Source organism: Oreochromis aureus, linkage group 13, assembly GCF_013358895.1.
Source record: "Oreochromis aureus strain Israel breed Guangdong linkage group 13, ZZ_aureus, whole genome shotgun sequence".
NCBI classification, from domain to species: domain Eukaryota; kingdom Metazoa; phylum Chordata; class Actinopteri; order Cichliformes; family Cichlidae; genus Oreochromis; species Oreochromis aureus.
Window position 1 is genome coordinate 34,492,972 of NC_052954.1, and position 18,863 is coordinate 34,511,834.

At 42.4% G+C, this 18,863-nt stretch overlaps 2 protein-coding genes across 3 annotated transcripts; both read left to right on the plus strand.

The window, feature by feature from the left end:
- Positions 1 to 608: 608 nt before the first annotated feature.
- sncga (synuclein, gamma a) lies at positions 609 to 9,287 on the plus strand. Of its 2 annotated transcripts, XM_031753088.2 has the most exons (6): positions 609 to 814; positions 4,797 to 4,838; positions 4,999 to 5,126; positions 5,542 to 5,568; positions 6,721 to 6,777; positions 8,913 to 9,287. In XM_031753088.2, the coding sequence occupies exons 1-5, from the start codon at positions 694 to 696 to the stop codon at positions 6,775 to 6,777; spliced, it is 375 nt and encodes a 124-aa protein (XP_031608948.1). In that variant the 5' UTR covers positions 609 to 693; the 3' UTR covers positions 8,913 to 9,287. The 2 variants fall into 2 exon arrangements, with proteins under 2 accessions (XP_031608948.1, XP_031608949.1); XM_031753089.2 differs by lacking the exon at positions 5,542 to 5,568.
- A 5,991-nt stretch (positions 9,288 to 15,278) lies between these two features.
- LOC120443394 (glycine-rich cell wall structural protein-like) lies at positions 15,279 to 17,305 on the plus strand. Its single transcript, XM_039622002.1, has 3 exons — positions 15,279 to 15,430; positions 16,191 to 16,364; positions 17,018 to 17,305. Exons 1-3 carry the CDS (start codon positions 15,364 to 15,366, stop codon positions 17,050 to 17,052), a joined length of 276 nt encoding a protein of 91 aa, XP_039477936.1. The 5' UTR covers positions 15,279 to 15,363; the 3' UTR covers positions 17,053 to 17,305.
- Positions 17,306 to 18,863: the final 1,558 nt, after the last annotated feature.

Below are 18,863 nucleotides of genomic sequence, written 5' to 3' on the forward strand. Positions count from 1 at the left end.
TGATGGAATTTCCATATTAATGGAGTTGAAAGCACAGCTACAGACGACAGGGAGCCTCTGCACACTGTTTCACTTCAACAGTCCAATAAACAGGAGTCCTTTAGCTTTAGTTACCTTTAAAATCGTGAGCCTGAGTAAAGTGACAGTCCTGAGATAAAGATTATTATATTTCACGTGTTTGTGGGACATCGTCATTACTCAGTTTCCTGATTAAACCAAGCATCGTCCTCCAGACCTGAAAAAGGAGGAAGTACCAAAGCCGATGCTCCCCTGCTGTCCACACGAGGCTCTGAAAGTCAGTCAGTCCCCACAAACCCCCAGTTTAAAACACCTAAGCCAGTGTTTAGCCCCTGCAGGTGTTTCTGAGCAGTAATGTCTCTGTTGTGTGTTTAAGTCTGAGCTCCAGGTCTGGGGACATTTATGGTTTTAGTATTTCCTCTGTTTTCTCCTTTTCCTTCTTATCTCCGACTCACTTTCCTCCTCTGTAGGCTCCACTGCACCACATGAATCCAGAGTTGTTTGCACATATTACCCTCCCTCCCTTTCTCGTAAGCAGCCCTCTCTCCTCACGTGCCCTCTCTCCACCCTCTCTCTCACTTATGCATTAGCAGGAGGAACAGATCCCAGCAGACGAGAAGAGGCGAGACACCCGAGGCAGACGGAGCAGCAGAAGAAGAAGACAAGCAAAGCATCATGGACGTTTTCAAGAAGGGATTCTCCATGGCGAAGGACGGAGTCGTCGCTGCCGCCGAGAAGACGAAGGCCGGAGTGGAGGAGGCAGCTGCCAAGACCAAGGAGGGGGTCATCTACGTTGGTGAGAGGAGATGGATGCACGTAAAATTAGATTTGTGGTGAAAAGAGGAAGAGAAAGACGAGGACAGAAGCTGCATTTAAATAATTTATCGTTTAAGAAGAAAAGATAAAAGAAAGGAGGGATGTGTGACAAACTGGGAGGGGCGGAGGGAGGGGCGGGTGGAGGACATGAAGCTGAATAATAAAATCCAAATATGATGAAAAAGTGAAAAACAATCACAGCATTGTGAGGAAAGAAGGAGGCAGAGGGATGAAACAGGAAGTTAAACTTCAGTATTTTTAGTGTAAATGAAGGACAGACGGGACAGATCAGGGAAACAATTCATCCCGACGCTGTGCATGAAAGGAAGAGAGATGGCGGGATGAGAGGATGAGAGGATGAGGGGGATAAAGAAGTGAAAGGGAGAAATGAAACTTTTATCTTTCTGCTGGAAACCGTGCGATGGATGGACGGAGTGAATGCCAACACCATCCGTCCATCTTTCCATCGTCAGATTTAACCCACCGCGTCAGGATGAATTGCACTTTTCTCTCCACTTCCTGTCGTCCGTGTGCTTCTTTTAATATTTCAGGATTCAGTTTCTGCTCCAACTTTGAATTTCACTCTCTTCTAAAACTACTTTGCACTTGAAATTTCACATTTCCTAGTGGACAATGGATGAAGCATGGGCGGAGGACGAGTGAAATCCAACACCAAAGGACAAACAGCAGTGGACGGAGGCAGACACACCCACTCGTTTCATTCATTCACCACCAAAAGTATATCCTCCATCTCGCCTCTTCTTGCTGTTTGCCTCTTTCTTGTCCCTTCTCCATCCCTTCCTGTTATTCATCCCCGTTTGCTGTCAAATTTCACTCGTCCTCCTTCCATCCCACATTCATTTAGCAATGAAAAAACTGATTCATGAGAAATCAGAAAAAAACAAAGTTTGCACATCAAATTTCAACAATTTAAAGGTTTTTTTAAGGATCTTTGGAGGAAACATAAGCAAAGAATGGATGAAAGTATCATGAAAGGATGATGGGGAACAGACCGAGGGAGAATAGGAAGATGAGGGGAGGTGGAGGAAGAGTGGCATCGGTGTTGGGAAGGTTACTTTTAAAATGTATCCCACTACAGATTACATGCCCCAAAATCTATTTTGTAATGTATTCTGAATACTTTGGATTACTTAATATATTATCATGCTTTTTACAACTACATGAATGTGATTTATTACTATTACTGAAAGTTATCTCCATACCAATACCAGCTAGGTGTTTAAATCTTAATATAAATGAGTAACAGTAGGTGGACATTAGGTAAGGCTGCAGTTTTTGCAGCGATCTCGTACAGAAAACTATCGGCACAGATATAAAACAGGTCCATGCGGCTCAAACGTAGTAAAGGGACCTCTGGCTAATACGTCGGGTTCGTGTCGGGCTCGTAGCCGAAAACTAGCTTTACTTTGTTGTCTGGGTCAACTTTGCTAGCGAGAAACAGAGAGAGGCGTTGAAAGGCTCCAACGGAACTTATTGTTTCTGAGGAAAACACGAACACAGTGTACAGTCGAGTCTTAACAGCTTACTTACAGCTGGACTACACTGCCCATCAGGCTACATTCTTTAGGGCCATGCCTGTAACACTCTGCCTACTGCCTTCATGTTAAATCATTTTTAAAAATATTTCTTCACGTCATTATGACACGTGAGATTGAGAAACAGGCATTGGAGCCTCTTAATGCGTGTTTTGTTTGGGTTTCCACCGACGTGGAATTACCAAAAACAGAGAGGGGACAGCCGAACATATGAAACAGGGAAGTACCGCCGTGTAATCCATTTATTTCAACAAAGTAACTGTATTCTGAATACCACCTTTTTAAACGGTAACTGTAACGGAATACAGTTACTCATATTTTGTATTTTAAATATGTAACAGCGGTACATGTATTCTGTTACTCCCCAACACTGAGTGGCATTTATTAAAAAACAGAACAACAGACAAATGGAAAGAAAAAGATTTCTTGTGTAGAAAATCAAGGAGGGCTGAGTGGAGGACATTAAAATACGTCCTGAGGGATGGAGAGAGCGGGCGACAGGAAGCTGAATGTTAAATGATTTAAAGTGCAGCTCTTCCTGATGGATCTGGTTAGCGTAACCTGTCAGAGCTGCGACCGGATCCTGACCTGCTGCTGGCCGGCAGCACGATTTCATCCGTCCATTTATCCAAAGCAGGTGAAGCAGGTGAAGCAGGCGTGGCGAGGCCCTCCCAGGCAGGAAGACACATTTAGTCCCTCAGATGAGTTCTCACTCTTCTTCATCCAGAGACTCTCAGCGACTGCGGGGATGTAGGTCCATGCATGCGACTTCATAGTTTCTGAAAACGTGCTTGTTCAGCATGTGGCCAAAACACAACCAAAGCCCCGCCCATTATGACCCTTTATGGTGGATGTTACCTGAGGCAGTCATCCGGCTCACGCTCGGCTGCAGACGGCGCCGGTTCATGCTGAAGGTCGTGTGCTTATGAAGAAGAGAAGCCCATCATCTGCATTCAGAGATCCGCAGATCGGATCCTGTCCACGAGCAGGAAGGGTCAGAGATGAGTCCAACACACCGTGCTCACCTGTTCTGCAAAATGGTTCCCAGCAAGCTCAGGGTTTGCTTTTCAAAGTAAAAGCTTTTGATAGCTGAAGGATAATTCGTCATCTGTGGGGTTTAAATGAACAGACAGTGTGTGCTGTTTGATATTTAATGACATTAAAGCAGCTCTGCTCTGTTTACTCCAACTTTTCTTCTGTTCAGTCACAAACCACAGCTCATGTGGGGGGAATAAAATCGGGAGCAACAAGCAAACATCTGTTTTTAAACGTCCAGACGGAGGCTGACCTGGTTTCTACCTCACAGATAAACTGAGCTCTCTGAATTATTCACTCACGTCACCCACTTTGCGCCCAGGCAGCCCACTCTCCGCTCTCATTCTCCTTGTTTTGTTCTTTATTAACATTCTGGGGACGGCGCGCTGCCTCTGATCAGACGACAGCGAGGTGGACGGACAACTTTAACACTGAGCATTCTTCTTCGTGTTGTTTGGAAACGATTCAGACTCGGTTGTAATTCAGCCAGTGGGCGTCGAGCTGCTCGGACATGTGACGGATCGCAGTGAACGGACTCTTTGTCTGTGATTTGCTGTCGGCTGATCTCACAATCACCGTGGAAACTCGGCGGCTGTTTCCCAGCAGGGCTGATGTTTGAAGCTGAGGCTGCTGCACATGAGCGCAGTTACAGGAAGGAAGAAGCTCAAAGATGCAAAGATGATGCATAATTAACGAGGTTGCGGATTGGCTGCTGTCAGCGAATGGCCTTTTACTCATACCAATAAACAATCATCATCCTTTATCCGTGCAAAACAGCTGAGTCTGATAATGGTGCTTTTTCATGAAACATATTAATAGATTATAACAAAGGTGAAGAGATGAGATTTTCATCTGTCTGGTCGCCTCTAACAGCTGTGGACTGATTCTTTGAAGCCTTTTAAATCGTTGGAAACAGCAGGAAGGGTTTGAAATCCAAACTGATAAAATCAGGTCCATGAACACGGCTGTGATTGTGCTGCTGCGCTGATGTGAAGAATGAACATTATATGAACCCATCAGCAAAGTAAGCACTGAGAAGCCAGTGAGAAAGTCTCCAGCCACTGTTGGTGAATCGAATCAACTTCATTTTATTTATATAGCACAAAAACACAAAAAGTGTTGCATTATGCTGTTTTATATTGTACAGTAAAGAGAAAACCCCAACAAACAGACCCATGAGCAAGCACTCGGTGACAGCGGAGAGGAAAACTCCCTGTTAAGAGGAAGGAACCTCCGGAAGAACCAGGCTCAGGGAGGGGTGGCACGGTGCGGAAGAGCCAGAGAGGAATAATAACTAATGATGTGAACACACAAACTCTCTGTTTCTGATCGATGCATTTCTCATGAAGGTTTTCTCTCTTTTTTTTCCAGGAAGTAAGACGATGGAGGGAGTTGTGACAGGTGTGAACACAGGTAAAGCACCTGCAGTGCAAACTGCACTTACTATACTGAAGTTATGAAATGCTGGAAGCAACAATTGAAGTCATTCATGAGTTTGTAAATTCATCTTTTCTCATTTATTTTAAAACGTAAACAATAAAAAAACAGTGATTTCCTGTTTCCTGTCTCCCAGTTGCTCAGAAGACGACCGAACAGGCTAACGTCGTGGCCGACACCGCTGTTTCTGGGGCCAATGAGGTTGCCCAGGCAACGGTGCAGGGGGTGGAGAATGCAGCAGCGGCAACCAGATTCGTTAGCACGGTGAGTGACGTCAGCTTATTATAAATTTTAAATATAAATGAGAAGTGTCTGAGGCGTCTCGTTTACATTTTTGTTTTTGTGATGTTGTTATTTTATTTATGTAACCTGGGGTTTGATTTTCTCATCTGTTATAGATAAAGGTTATACTTGTAATATACAATTATTTCCAATTTCTGTTTTTAAGTAATTTATTAACTGGACTTCTACTTTGCACATTAACAAAATTTAAAAACTATATTTCTAAACCAAATTTTGAAAGTCGTAACAAAATTTTGGCACGTTTCATTATATTCATTACTGAGTCAAAATCATTTGTTCAGCATTCATGCAGTAATTATTCACATAGTCTGTTTTTTGTGTGTAACTTTTTCTGTCCTTTGTCATTTCCAACTCTCTGGTTATTGGATGTGAACAGGAGGAGGCGGAGCCAGTGCCTGAGGAGGTGCCTGATTGGTTGAGGGGGAGGGGTGGCATTGCATGAAGCTTCTTGCCTGATTATCTGACATCAAACAGCTTCACAAATCAGACACTTCAGATCAGAAAAGATCAGACTTCAGGGATTTTTTGGACATCAGTAAAATATCATTTCTCCTACTGTCACTGCGTATTAAGTCAAAACAGACAAATAAGCTCCTGGACAAGGAAAAAAAGAAAATAACAAGCAAAAACACTGTAAACTTAAAAGAAAAGAAACCAGCGAATTTACAGTAAAACAACCGGCAGATATATGGAAATAAAACAAAGGAAAATTAATGTGGAAAAAGAGCATATTTACAAGAAAAACAGTAGAATCTAGAGAACTCTGAATTGAACGTTTGACAGCCTTAAAGATCCCTCTCCGACCTTTCGTTTCTCCCTTAAATCCGTCTCAGTATTTCCAGGTTTAATGCTTACAAGCACACTCTGAGAGCTGGGCTTGATTCAAACTGTATGTGTGCTGTGACAGCGGTGGCAGTATGGAAGTATTAGAGGGAATCGAACAGTAATTATGATCTCCGCTCCTACGACATAAGAAACAAAACCTGCATGAAGGGTGTTTAAGCAAAAAAGAGGCTGAAAGCTGACGATGAATAACAAAACTAACAGGAATCGGCTGCATGATACTCTTTATTCTGTTAACCACAACTGACAACTCTGCACCCAGTGAAGACAATGACTACATGTAACTTTGAAATATATTTCCTGATGTATGGTATCATATGTAGCCATGTTTTCTTGAGGAGCCTACAAAAACCAAAGTAGGAGCTGGAAATGATCACAGATGATCTCAGCGGGTTGTTTACACTGACTAACACGAGCTTTTCTTTCACCTTTGCTCAACTTTGGTTTCGTCTTACTTTTCTGGATTTCTGAACACCTTGCTGTCGTTCTGATTGCTCCAAATGAAGTTTCATTTCTCCCAAAAATAAGTGGCTTAACTTCTATTTACATCTATTCTACATCAGCAAACCTTTAAAGTGGTGTCTCAGAGTCAAACCGCAAGGAGATTATTCATGTCATTAGTGGTGTGTTAATGGCTTCTGTTTGGGGGAGAAATGCAGCTTTGTATATGGACAAATTTGTTGTGCTGACCTCTTTTCTCTCTGATTTGTAGACTGAGCTCCAAAAGCCAGACGCAGGAGGAGAACAGACTGAACAAGCTGCACAGTAGGTGAGAAAAACGATGAAAGTGTGGTGATGCTGAGTTTCAGCTGCAGATGAATCTGCAGAGTTTAGGGGAAGCAGGATGATAATGATTCTCATACGATCAGAGTGCATTCTCTCTTTTTTGCAGAGTTTGGACTTTCTGACAAAGCACTCCCCCTAGTAGTTAATCAGTCTTATGCAAAATGACTGGGACAAAAAATTGGGCATTTTGACTACAGACCGGCCCCCCAGGTATTAAAGCCATAAAGCCTTTGAATGAAAACAAATGCTGTTGTGACAGTGATGTACAATGTTGTTGGTATGTGTATGATTTCTATACATTTTACATCAGATAAAAACTTTGCTTTTAAGATTCAGATAATTATTTGTTTAAAGCGAGACATTTTAAATGAGAATAATAAAGAAAAGTATTTCTTTGTCCCCCCCTTTCCCTGTTAATGCCCTACCTGCCCCCCTGGCATAACTTTGCTAGACCCGCCCCTGCACAGTTACCAGCTGTCAGCTACGTAGAAAAGGATCCTGGTGTTATTTGTCTCTCAGAAACAGTTCATAACTTCCCTTCAACTCATTCATGTCACCTAAAAGGTAAACCTGTTTCTCCATCACCTGTTCAGCTCTGATGATTCAGTAAGGACATCTCCTGGTTTCATCTGCATGTTTCCCTCTCACCAGATAACCAAACCGATATCATGACCAGCAGCTTTACAGCTGTGGCTCCAGCAAACATCAGCTGATACTAGAAATTAATATTAAATAAATTCTAACAACAGCTGATCAAGCTTAAACGTGCTGCTGCTGTTTAACGCGACATCCGCTGGTTTCCTCTTTCTGGCGCAAAGTGGGCGATAAATAAACAAGAGAGAAAAGCCGATCAGCTGATCATTGATCAGTTTCGTGATTGAAGTAGAAACAGGAGAGGGAGGGGGAGAATGAGAGAAGAAGAGGCAGCTGTGCAGCAAAGACACAGAATAAATCCAGCTTTGTGTCTTTTTCATTCTACTTAAAGTCCGGGACAAACTGTTCCTTCTCAGCTCAACACAAAACGCGTCATATTTTCTCTGAATACGAGACGATTCCGTTTTTTACAGGACAGTTGGCAACTCTACTAACTAACCTTATGAATAAAATAAAGTTCACCATCACTAACATCATAGCACCCACCCAGCTGTATAGAAACTCCGTCAGCTAGCTAGTACGCAGTACGAGTTATTGTAACTGACGGTAAAAAGTCAGCATAACGAAAATAAACTCCACCTAAACTTGGTTTATATCTGACCCAGATAGACTGCAGGTCATAACTTCTTACCTGAAGTTCAGTTCACCTGACACTCGGACCGGCGGCCGCCTCGGGTCCTCCTCCTGCCTCCCCTTCCCTCATCCACCTGCTGGCCTCTGTGGAAGCTCCGCCACAGCCACCACAGCATCTGGCCAATCCACCACCTCTCATTGTTTATACCATTCCTAGAAAAAAAAAAATCGGCCCATAAAAACGAAAAATCACCATCGGGCATACCAGGCAAATGCCCGATGGCCAGTCCATCCAGAAGATGCAGGTCAAACTGCAGGAGCAGTTCACTTTTAGATCAGTTAACTCGTCCAAATGCAAACATCCTTTTAAACAAGAAGGTCAGTAGATAACAGCACCCCTACCTTGGTTCAAAGATTCTTATCGGACATCCTGATGGTACATGAGTGAGCAGATCAAGAATGAGCTGCTGGTGCTGATGGCGCACATATCTGTAAGTTTCTCAGCTCAGCAGACCGGCACTTACTGCCCTCTGGTGGCATTTCTGTGCAGCACACTACACGTAACTGACAGAGTGTGGCGGCAGGAAGACCTCTCGCTATAAATAGTATAAATAAACCAGCATGAAGCTGCCACCAGGAGGCACAACATAATTATGAGAACATACAGAAAAGAAAAGCAGCTCGGTGATGCGAGTCACCAGGAAAGATGCCCACAGCTCAGCATCAATGCAACACAAAAATCATCCATTACAGGTCAAAAGTCCTTGATTAAAATGTCCTTTGGATATATGTGCTGCACTGTATCACCTGTCACAGGTAAGGTTCACGTCAGCTGACCTAACTCACCTGCTTTAAACAAAATGTTTCTCCTCTTCATTTGGTTTCCCTCAGACTCTGAACTTCCTGCCGTCACCGAACAAGAGAAGAAGAAGAATCTTCATATTTTATCTGTTGCTCAACCTTTGACCTCTGACCCCTCATTAACCAAGAGAAACCCTCCTCATCACCCGCGCCTGCCCCCGGCACCATGGTTACGCCGCCTCCGCTCATCATTTACATGTCAGTTTAACAACTCCGCACTTTCATCTGATTGGCTGTTGTGGACCACAGGTGTCTTTTGGGCTCCGCCCCCTGACAGAGGGATACCTGAAGCCTTATAAATGCACGTGGCTTTACTGACACACACTGAAATGATTAATCCACACACACACACTTCCTGTATGTGTTGCTGATTTTTAACAACAAAATTAAAATGTTTTAAAATTCTGAGCTGCGTCGTCTTCAGTGTCACAAAACGTTGATTCATTCTTGTTTTTATTCATAGGATTTTATTTTGCTTCATATTTTATTTACCTGCTGTGGAGCATTGTCAGGGTTCCTGGGTCATTGACCCAGTGCTTTCAGTTCTGTCACGGTTAGTTTATGTTGCCACACCAATGTTGTCCTCACTTCCTGTTTTCCCTGTGTCAGCCCGTCTCTCGTGTCATTAGCCAGATTATGTACTCACCGGTCTCTCATCACCATCCTCATCTGTCAGAGTATTTAAGTCCTCAGTTTCCTTCTGTTCACTGTCGCGTCATTGATGTTGTCACTGCTGTCCATTCCATGTGTTTGCCTTTCAGTTCAGATCAGTCAGTCAGCCATCTCCTGTTCTCATCATTCGTCCCTCACAATAAACACCCTGAACCTTCACTGTGAGTCCTGCGTTTGAGTCCTCTTCTCCACATCCACTCAGCAACTCCTGACAAGCATTTTCATGTGTCTGCAGTATTCCCGGGACGGTCTGAGGGGGAACATTTGTTACAAAAATGAATTTTGATTTGCTAAATTTAAAACCAAAAACACAAACAAACAAAAAGACTTGAAAGCCTCGTGTTTGTGTTTCATCACTAAAGCAAACGTCTCAGTCGCCCACAGACACTCAGCTCGTGTTTTCCGTCTGCACAGATGAGCTGATGAAATGATTTTTCAGTTGGAGTTATCAATAAAGTTTTTATTTTGGGGCTCAGAGTAAACATGTGACTGATTTCCTGTCAGCAAACACAATAAAACAGCTCTGATTGTTATCCAATAGAATATTTTTTACTTTTGCTGACGCTGCAGGTTTCTGGTTCTCATCTTCACCCGGGTGTCACTCGGTCCACCGTTCGAAAAATGATTTTTATTGTAGGACTCTGTCAGGAGTTTTCCTGTATTGCAACTCAGGTCGGAATAAAAACGCTCGGACAGGTTTAACGTGTACACGGTCGAGACTCAGGGAGACTCGCACTGTGCAATAAAAAGAAACAGTCTTTATTCAGAGAGCACATACAGGAAGAGAGAAAATAGAACTGCAGGCTTCCTGTGTAACTTCCCCATTTCGGAGTCTGCACAGAGTTGCAGAGTTTAAGCTGAATACTGAAAAGAGCAAACACATTTAGATAATGAAACGTACTTTTAAGCATAACATAATAAAAATCCCAAAATCCTAAAAAATCTCTTCACAGACTCAGAAAGGAAGACTCGCATTATAAATAGGAAATGCTTTGAATTTTATTCTACAATTCGTTATTTAAGCGTAGAATTCTTTATTTCGATGCACGTGGCTCTTGTGGCTCCATGGTATAAGGCCCGTGCTAAAACTGATGTGTAGATTTCCACTCTTTATGTTAAATATTTGAGTGATTAACTATTGTTAATTTTAAAGCGATTCTGTGTTTCCATTAACAGAGTTGCTAAAATCTAAACACTGTTTATAATCTAAATGTTAAAGCTGCCACATGCGCGAGGCGCTGCTGCTCCTCTGCTCTCTGAAGGTCCGCGAGCTGCTGCAGCGTCACCCACAGTTTCAGAAATGTGCAGCAACACGCTCGTCCTGCTGTCGGGAGGAGAGCGAAGCTTTTTGATTCCTATCATCATCATTGTGTCTTAACATTAAATCATTAAATTATTATTTTACATTTTTTTCTTCATATTGAACTTTATTTCAGTTTGGAATTTTTATTTCATCATTTTTGAAATTATGAACCTATATCATCTTTTTTATTATTGTGTTGATTTGAATTTCTAAATCCATCCATCCACTTCCGCTTATCCTTTCCAGGGTCGCGGGGGGCGCTGGAGCCTATCCCAGCTGTCATAGGGCGAGAGGCGGGGTACACCCTGGACAGGTCGCCAGTCTGTCGCAGGGCCAACACACAGGGACAGACAACCATTCACATTCACACCTAGTGACAATTTGGATTATCCAATTAACCTATCCCCTCAAGCTGCATGTCTTTGGACGGTGGGAGGAAGCCGGAGTACCCGGAGGGAACCCACGCAAACACGGGGAGAACATGCAAACTCCACACAGAAAGACCCCGGCCTGATGGTGGAATTAAACTCAGGACCTTCTTGCTGTGCGGCAACAGTGCTAACCACCGTGTCACCGTGCTGCCTAATTTCTAAATCATAATTTTAAATAGTAATTTAATTGTAATTGACGCTTTGATCTGCACTTTTCTTGGACTTTGAATTTTTCCTTTGAATCTGAGTTTTGACCCAAAACATAGACTTCTGTAAAGCTGTAATGTCAGATGTTTGATTTTTATAAATTGTTTTCACAGTAGAGTTTTTGCAGATTGCTGAACCTCGGCTCTTCTTTCTTCTGAACAACTCTAAGATCCTCTTTTCAGACCCGATCATGTGACTGACCTGCTGACGATGAATCTGATGAGCTGCTGAATGTTCCCAGTGTTTGGGGGATGCAGTTCTATTTTCAGTTTTGCTAGTTTAGTTTTTTGTCTGCTCTTTGTTTCCTGACCTGATTAAGTTTTGTGTTCCAGATTTACTGGATGTTTTCAGGTGCAGTGATGTGTCGGTATGTTCCAGTCTGCAGGGCGTTCCTGATGAGCATTTTTACTTCTTGCTGACGGTTGTATGAAACTGTCACTTAACAAAAGAGAAACCTGTTTCTCTGCAGAGCAGCTGATGGGTGTTTCTGTCACAAAGTGGCAGCTGAAGAAACTCCTCGCTAATTTTTAAAAGTCAAGATTAACTGAGTTTCAACAATAAAGAAACATATAGCAGGAAAAAACAGCAAATGACTAAAACCATTTGATACTGCCAGTCAGCAATCTGTTTATGAAACTCACACATTTTCATCTTTCTGAAGCTGTTATGATTTAATGTGGATTTAATCATAACAGTGTATACCGAAGATCTGCTGAGCTTGAATCCTGTGTAGGAGTCAAACAAGACTCCATACTTGGGCCACTTTTGCTGCACTGTGAAGATCAACACAAGTACACAACACACGTAGAAAAGTTAATATAGACCAAATGTTTCCAGACGACACAGAAAAGGTTGCCTACTTCTTTCTGCTGTGCTGTATAAGGACTAAACCTCAACTAGTTTCAGTTCAGGTACCTCGAGCTCCACATCTCTGTGTCCTTACAGTGGATGGTGGGATGCAAACACTGTCCCTTTTTATGTAGATGCACTCACAGCTACTTTGAAAAGTTGACTTGTTGCCTTTGCTGACAATCATGTCACAACCACAGTGTGAACATACAACAATTTTTTCTCTAATTCAAATGTTATTTGTGAAGAAGTTCATGAAGTCATTACTAGTTAACGTTAAAGGGATTGTTGGCTCAGTAGAGCTCTGACTGTTTGTCAGCCTGGCTACAGTGCTGAAGAGAAACCTGGGGTTGTTCTTATTTTCTTCAATCAGTGACGAATAGTAAGATGTTCTGGCTTTGCGGAGGGCTTTCTTATAAATCAGCAAACTATTTCTCCAGGCTAAATGATGATCCTCTAAATTTGTGACACGCCATTTCCTCTCCAGCTTACGAGTTATCTGCTTTAGGCTACGTGTTTGAGAATTATACCACGGAGTCAGGTACTTTGGATTTGAGGCCTTAGTTTTCACAGGAGCTACAGTATCCAGAGTCTGAACGCTACTCCAACAGAGAGACCTCTGTTGGAGTAGCGTTCAGATAGCTGCTCTGCTCTATGTTGGTACAGGGCATTGAAGATGATAACAGTGGGTGGATTATATTCTTAAACTTAGTTACAGCACTTTCAGAAAGACATCTACTGTGATAAAGTCTACTCTCCACTGCTGTGTAATCAATTATTGTAAATGTAAATGTTATCAGGAAATGTTTTGGACGTCAATTTAATCTCATAATTTTATTATGCTATTTTGAGATTTTGAGTTTTTTTTATATATATATATATATATATATGTATATATATATATTTTTTTTTTCAAATTTAAAAATTTAAAATTTAAAAATGTTGCTTTTATCTCATTTTAAAAAAAAATTTATTACTGAAGATGTGAAATTATGTTGCTTGAATTGCTTCAATTATGTTGACTTCTGTGAATGAGCTAATGTGATCAACATGAACATGTTGTGTGTAAAAGGCTGCAGGTGAGTTTGTCCTGTCACCTGGTTTCCATGGTTACTTTAAACTAACGTGGAAAGGCGTTCAACAACAGCTGGGCGGGTGCAGTCCAACCCATAAACCATCTGCTAAGAGCAACACCTGGATTCAGCAGCCAATCACGTATCGAATCCTCATCACTGCCTCCATCAACAAAACAGTGTGAGAACCGAGCCGAGCAGCCATGTGACAGGAAACCAGCAGGAACCAAAGAGAGAAGGCATGTGTGTGTCATGACACACAGTCATAGAAGTAACAGACACACACACACGCACACACAGACACACACACACACACACGCACACACAGACACACACACACACACAGACACACACACACACACACACACACAGACACACACACACACACACACACACACACACACACACACACACACACACACACACACACACACACACACACACACACACACACACACACACACACACACACACACACACACACACACACACACACAGACACACACACACACACACACACACACACACACACACACACACACACACACACACACACACACACACACACACACACACACACACACACACACACACACACACACACACACACACGCACAGACACACACACACACACACACACACACACACACACACACACACACACAGACACACACACACAGACACACAGACACACACACACACACACAGACACACACACAGACACACACACAGACACACACACACACACACACACACACACACAGACACACACACACACACACACACACACACACACACACACACACACACACACACACACACACACACACACACAGACACACACACACACACACACACACACACACACACACACACACACACACACACACACACACACACACACACACACACACACACACACACACACACACACACACACACACACACACACACACACACACACACACACACACACACACACACACACACACACACACACACACACACACACACACACACACACACACACACACACACACACACACACACACACACACACACACACACACACACACGTACACACACACACACACACACACACACACACAGACACACACACACACACACACACACACACACACACACACACACACACACACACACACACACACACACACACACACACACACACACACACACACACACACACACACACACACACACACACACACACACACACACACACACACACACACACACACACACACACACACACACACACACACACACACACACACACACACACACACACACACACACACACACACACACACACACACACACACACACACACACACAGACACACACACACACACACACACACACACACACACACACACACACACACACACACACACACACACACACACACACACACACACACACACACACACACACACACAGACACACAGGCTCATCTTCAGGTTGTGTTCGGTGCTGTTGTGCGTTTGTCCTCAGTGTGCAGATGCTGCACTGAGGTAACCCCACAGTCCCTCCTGCTGTGTCCTGATGCAGTTCTATGAAAACAGGTTTTTATTATGAACATTAATAATAAAGCGTGTCATCGTGACTCATGCACACTTAAATATGCAGACACACCTCTCATTGTTTTTAGAGCCAGTATGTGATGCTCATAGTATCAGCGTAGCTCTGACTGCAGGCGATGTGGCCTTTACATGTGGAGCATTATTTACTGCTCCTCTCCATCACTCTTCATCTGCCGCCTGGGTTCACACCAACATGATTGGTCCTGTGTGGCAGCCACACCTGATTCCTCAGCAGGGCGGGAACGGCTCTCGTACCCCATCACCTGAGAGGATGAGTGCACCCGCGTGTATAAGACCGAAGCTTCAGCATCCACAGACACACTCCGGACAGCAGCAGTCATGGCAGACTTGTTCGGCAAAGCTCTGGGTAACGATGGGATTGCTCGTGCTGTGGGACAGCAAGCCGGTGAGTTTGGCTTAAATGTTCTTTTAAAGAGAGAAGGTTTCTTTCTGCTGTCTGCAACAGCTTCAAACCTCAGGCAGTTTAGTTCAAAAGATTCAAAATCAGAAGCTGAAGGCAAAGATTTTAATATGTTATGAAAGAATCTCTTCATTTTTTTCTTTCATCATCAGATCGTGTTTCATTTTTTTATTCATTAAAAATGTAAACTTGTAGGAATCGGTCCACATCACTGCATTACAAGCTCTCTTTATTCTCTTTATTATTCTTTGAACTTTGAATGCAGTTTTCTAAAGTGGCCACACATTCAAACACGAACACTCTCATTTGTTTATTTATGATATTTGACTTTATTACAGGCACTGAGATTATTGACAAACATTTTAAAGTTGGGATGTTTTTCTAGAGTCAAACTTACTCGCATCATATCTGACATCATGTTTCATACACAGACCTCAATGATAACCATGATGACAATGAGCACAACTTTATTCATGGATCAAGTTTAAAAACAAAGATGAGAGACAGATGATCAGACACAGAAACTACAGAACTATTAAATAAAACAGGTTCCATTCAAAACATGAACATATTTAATAAATCATATAAAGCAGAATCAGTTCAACAGTTTTAGCAAAAATTATAAAAATACAAAAAGAAAAGGAAAGATGATAAAAAGATGACATCAGTGAGGATGACCTGAAGCTTTGTGAGGCGGTGTGAGCCAATCAGGTGCTGATAAACTGCACCGCTTATTATTGTGCAGGTAAGGTGGTGGAGGGTGCCGTGAAGAAGGCCATGGGTGGAAACAAACAGCAGCAGGGTGAGCAGAAGAAGGAAGGAAGAGGAGGAGGAGGAGGAGGAGGAGGCTTCAACGTGGGAGACGTCCTCAATCTGGCCGGTGGAAACAAGAATGAGGGTGAAGGAGGAGCAGGAGGAGGTGAGCGCTCTCTAACTTCCTTTTCGTTTCCTCCTGTAACTGTGACGCTCACAGCTGTCAGCAGCTGATGCGGATGTATGTGATAAGATCCCAGCTGTGATAGGATCTGTAACAGCATCGTTTTCTTACTTTAAAGTAAAACAAGTTTAGAACTCATCTTATGTTGTGCAGGTTAATTTGCACTAAACAACACACTTCATGACCAACAGTGGATCACAAACCTTAATAAATAACAGCACAATGCAGTTTCCTCATAAACGATAGACCACAGAAAACATGTCAAACATTTAAACTAACTAAATACTCATTTTGAGTTTGGTAGCAGCTGAACATGTTTTCTGTGGCTTTATGAAATCGTTGCATCCCAGCTGTTTTTGGAGATGCAGGTTTAAAAAATTCAACATGTGAACAATACAAAACGTCCTCTGAGTTCCTCCTGATGCAAGGAAACCCTGTTTGAGGAGGGAAGTCAGGCAGTTTGTGTATCAGACTGTAAACATTTGTTTCTGCTGCAAAGTTTTAACATGGGAGTCTATGGAGACTGACTCACTGCTGCCCCTGCCGGACACTAGAGAAACTGCAGGTTTGGGCCCTGGCTGTTGATGTCTTTTCACATTCAGTGTCTTTTATTAATCGGATCCTTTTTCTCTCAGGTATGGGGAGCGCTCTCGGGGGGCTCTTTAAGTAGGAAGCCAGAGGTCCAGATTCTCCTGCAGCCTCCTCAAACCTCCGTCTGCAGCTGCCTGATATGAAAGTGTCCAACCGAACTGATGGGAAACTGCTTCTCTGAAAATGTATATATTCATATATGTTCATCTATTAAAGGAAATCCTGAATGAGAGATCCTTTATTGGGAATACTTTAAAATAAGTACTTCTGAAATGTACACAAGGTAAAAAAAAATTATGTGAAAAATTAAATAAACTTGTTCAAATAACATGGATGATGATGTGGTTTTATTCATTTGAAGGTGTTTTTAATCTGGGTTCATGGAGAGACATCACTCCTAATATGCTGCTGAGTGTGTGGATGTGTATGGTGTATGGGGTGGAGTGATTGTGTGGTTACATAATTACACAAACAGAATGAATTAAATGTGTGATGCAGTAATACAAACAATAATGTGTCCAATACAAGAGAGCATCAACAAAGGACAATTTTACTATTTGCTTAAAGTCTAGTTGGACACATGACACGGCCGTTGGTGGCATGGCGCAGGTTGTTTCACAGTAATCAGTGGCGGTAACACTCAGCGAGCAAAGTGTGCACCAACGGTTTAAATGCAACCTACTAACCCAGCATAGGAAGAAAAGCCCACACGGTGAGTTCATCTCTGCCAGCTGTCCCCACAATTGTGGAATGTGAGAAAGTCCGTGGACTGTAAAGTCTTGTATTCAATTGTGTAAGGACGGCAGAGCTTCAGGTGGTAAGAACGTGGTGTTACCGGCCTCCGAGGAAACCGCCTCTTTGCTTCAGCGACCAATGTGGTACCCGGGTTGGGCTCCGCCCCTCTCTGACCCTGACAAAGGTAAGTGAAAGAGAATGGATGGATGAAAAGTGAACTGACATCAGAAGGTTTTTAAATAATTTTCAGTCCAGCAGACCTGCACAGGAATGTTTTTTGTTTAAGCCACTTAACAATGAATTATGAATCATTCATGAAAGATATTTAACAACGGATTTTATGGAGCGACGAATTTTAAAAATATTGTCGATGTGTAGGGATGAGGTCAGGAGAGCGCTACAACACTGAGAGCTCCATCATTGTTTGGGCTCCGTTTCAGTTAATTACAAACATATAAAGGGGCCATCATATTTTGCTCTTTAATCCTCATGCTCTTTAATAATAATAATAATTATTATTATTATTATAACTTAGATTTGTGTAGTGCCTTTCAAGAAAAATTGAGCAGATCTAAATAAACTAAACAGAAACATGACAGGTCAAAAGTTTTAGAACAGCCCAATTTTTCCAGTTTTGTTATTGAAAATTATGGAGTTTAATGTCTCCGAAATTAGAGCACAGTACAAATAAGTAACTGGAGTTAAAAAAAGAAATCACAATTTAAATGTAATTCTGAAACGTACATTATCTTTCAGTTTTGGGTAACCTCACCACGTACCTTTGTACTATTTCAACTATTCATTGGACTGGAACGACTTGAACTGCAATAAATGACTGGAAACATTGGGCTGTTCTAAAACCTTTGACCGGGAGTTTTTACTCTAACTTAAATCATTTCATCGAGTGGAAATGATTTCAAATGTTTAGGTTACACTTAAAGTTACACTAGTTTGCAGATGTTTGGCACAGTGTTATTATAGAAAATGTTTTTATGGCAGTGTTCAGTAAATACTTTCTGTCACTGATTTTTTCAAAGATGAACATGTATGCAGCAGCTTCCTGCTTTTAAGACACAGTTTGACAATTTTCTGGGGTTTCTTCCTTGAATTCGGGTTGAGGGATCATGTGACGATGATGGAAACAAGACAGAAACT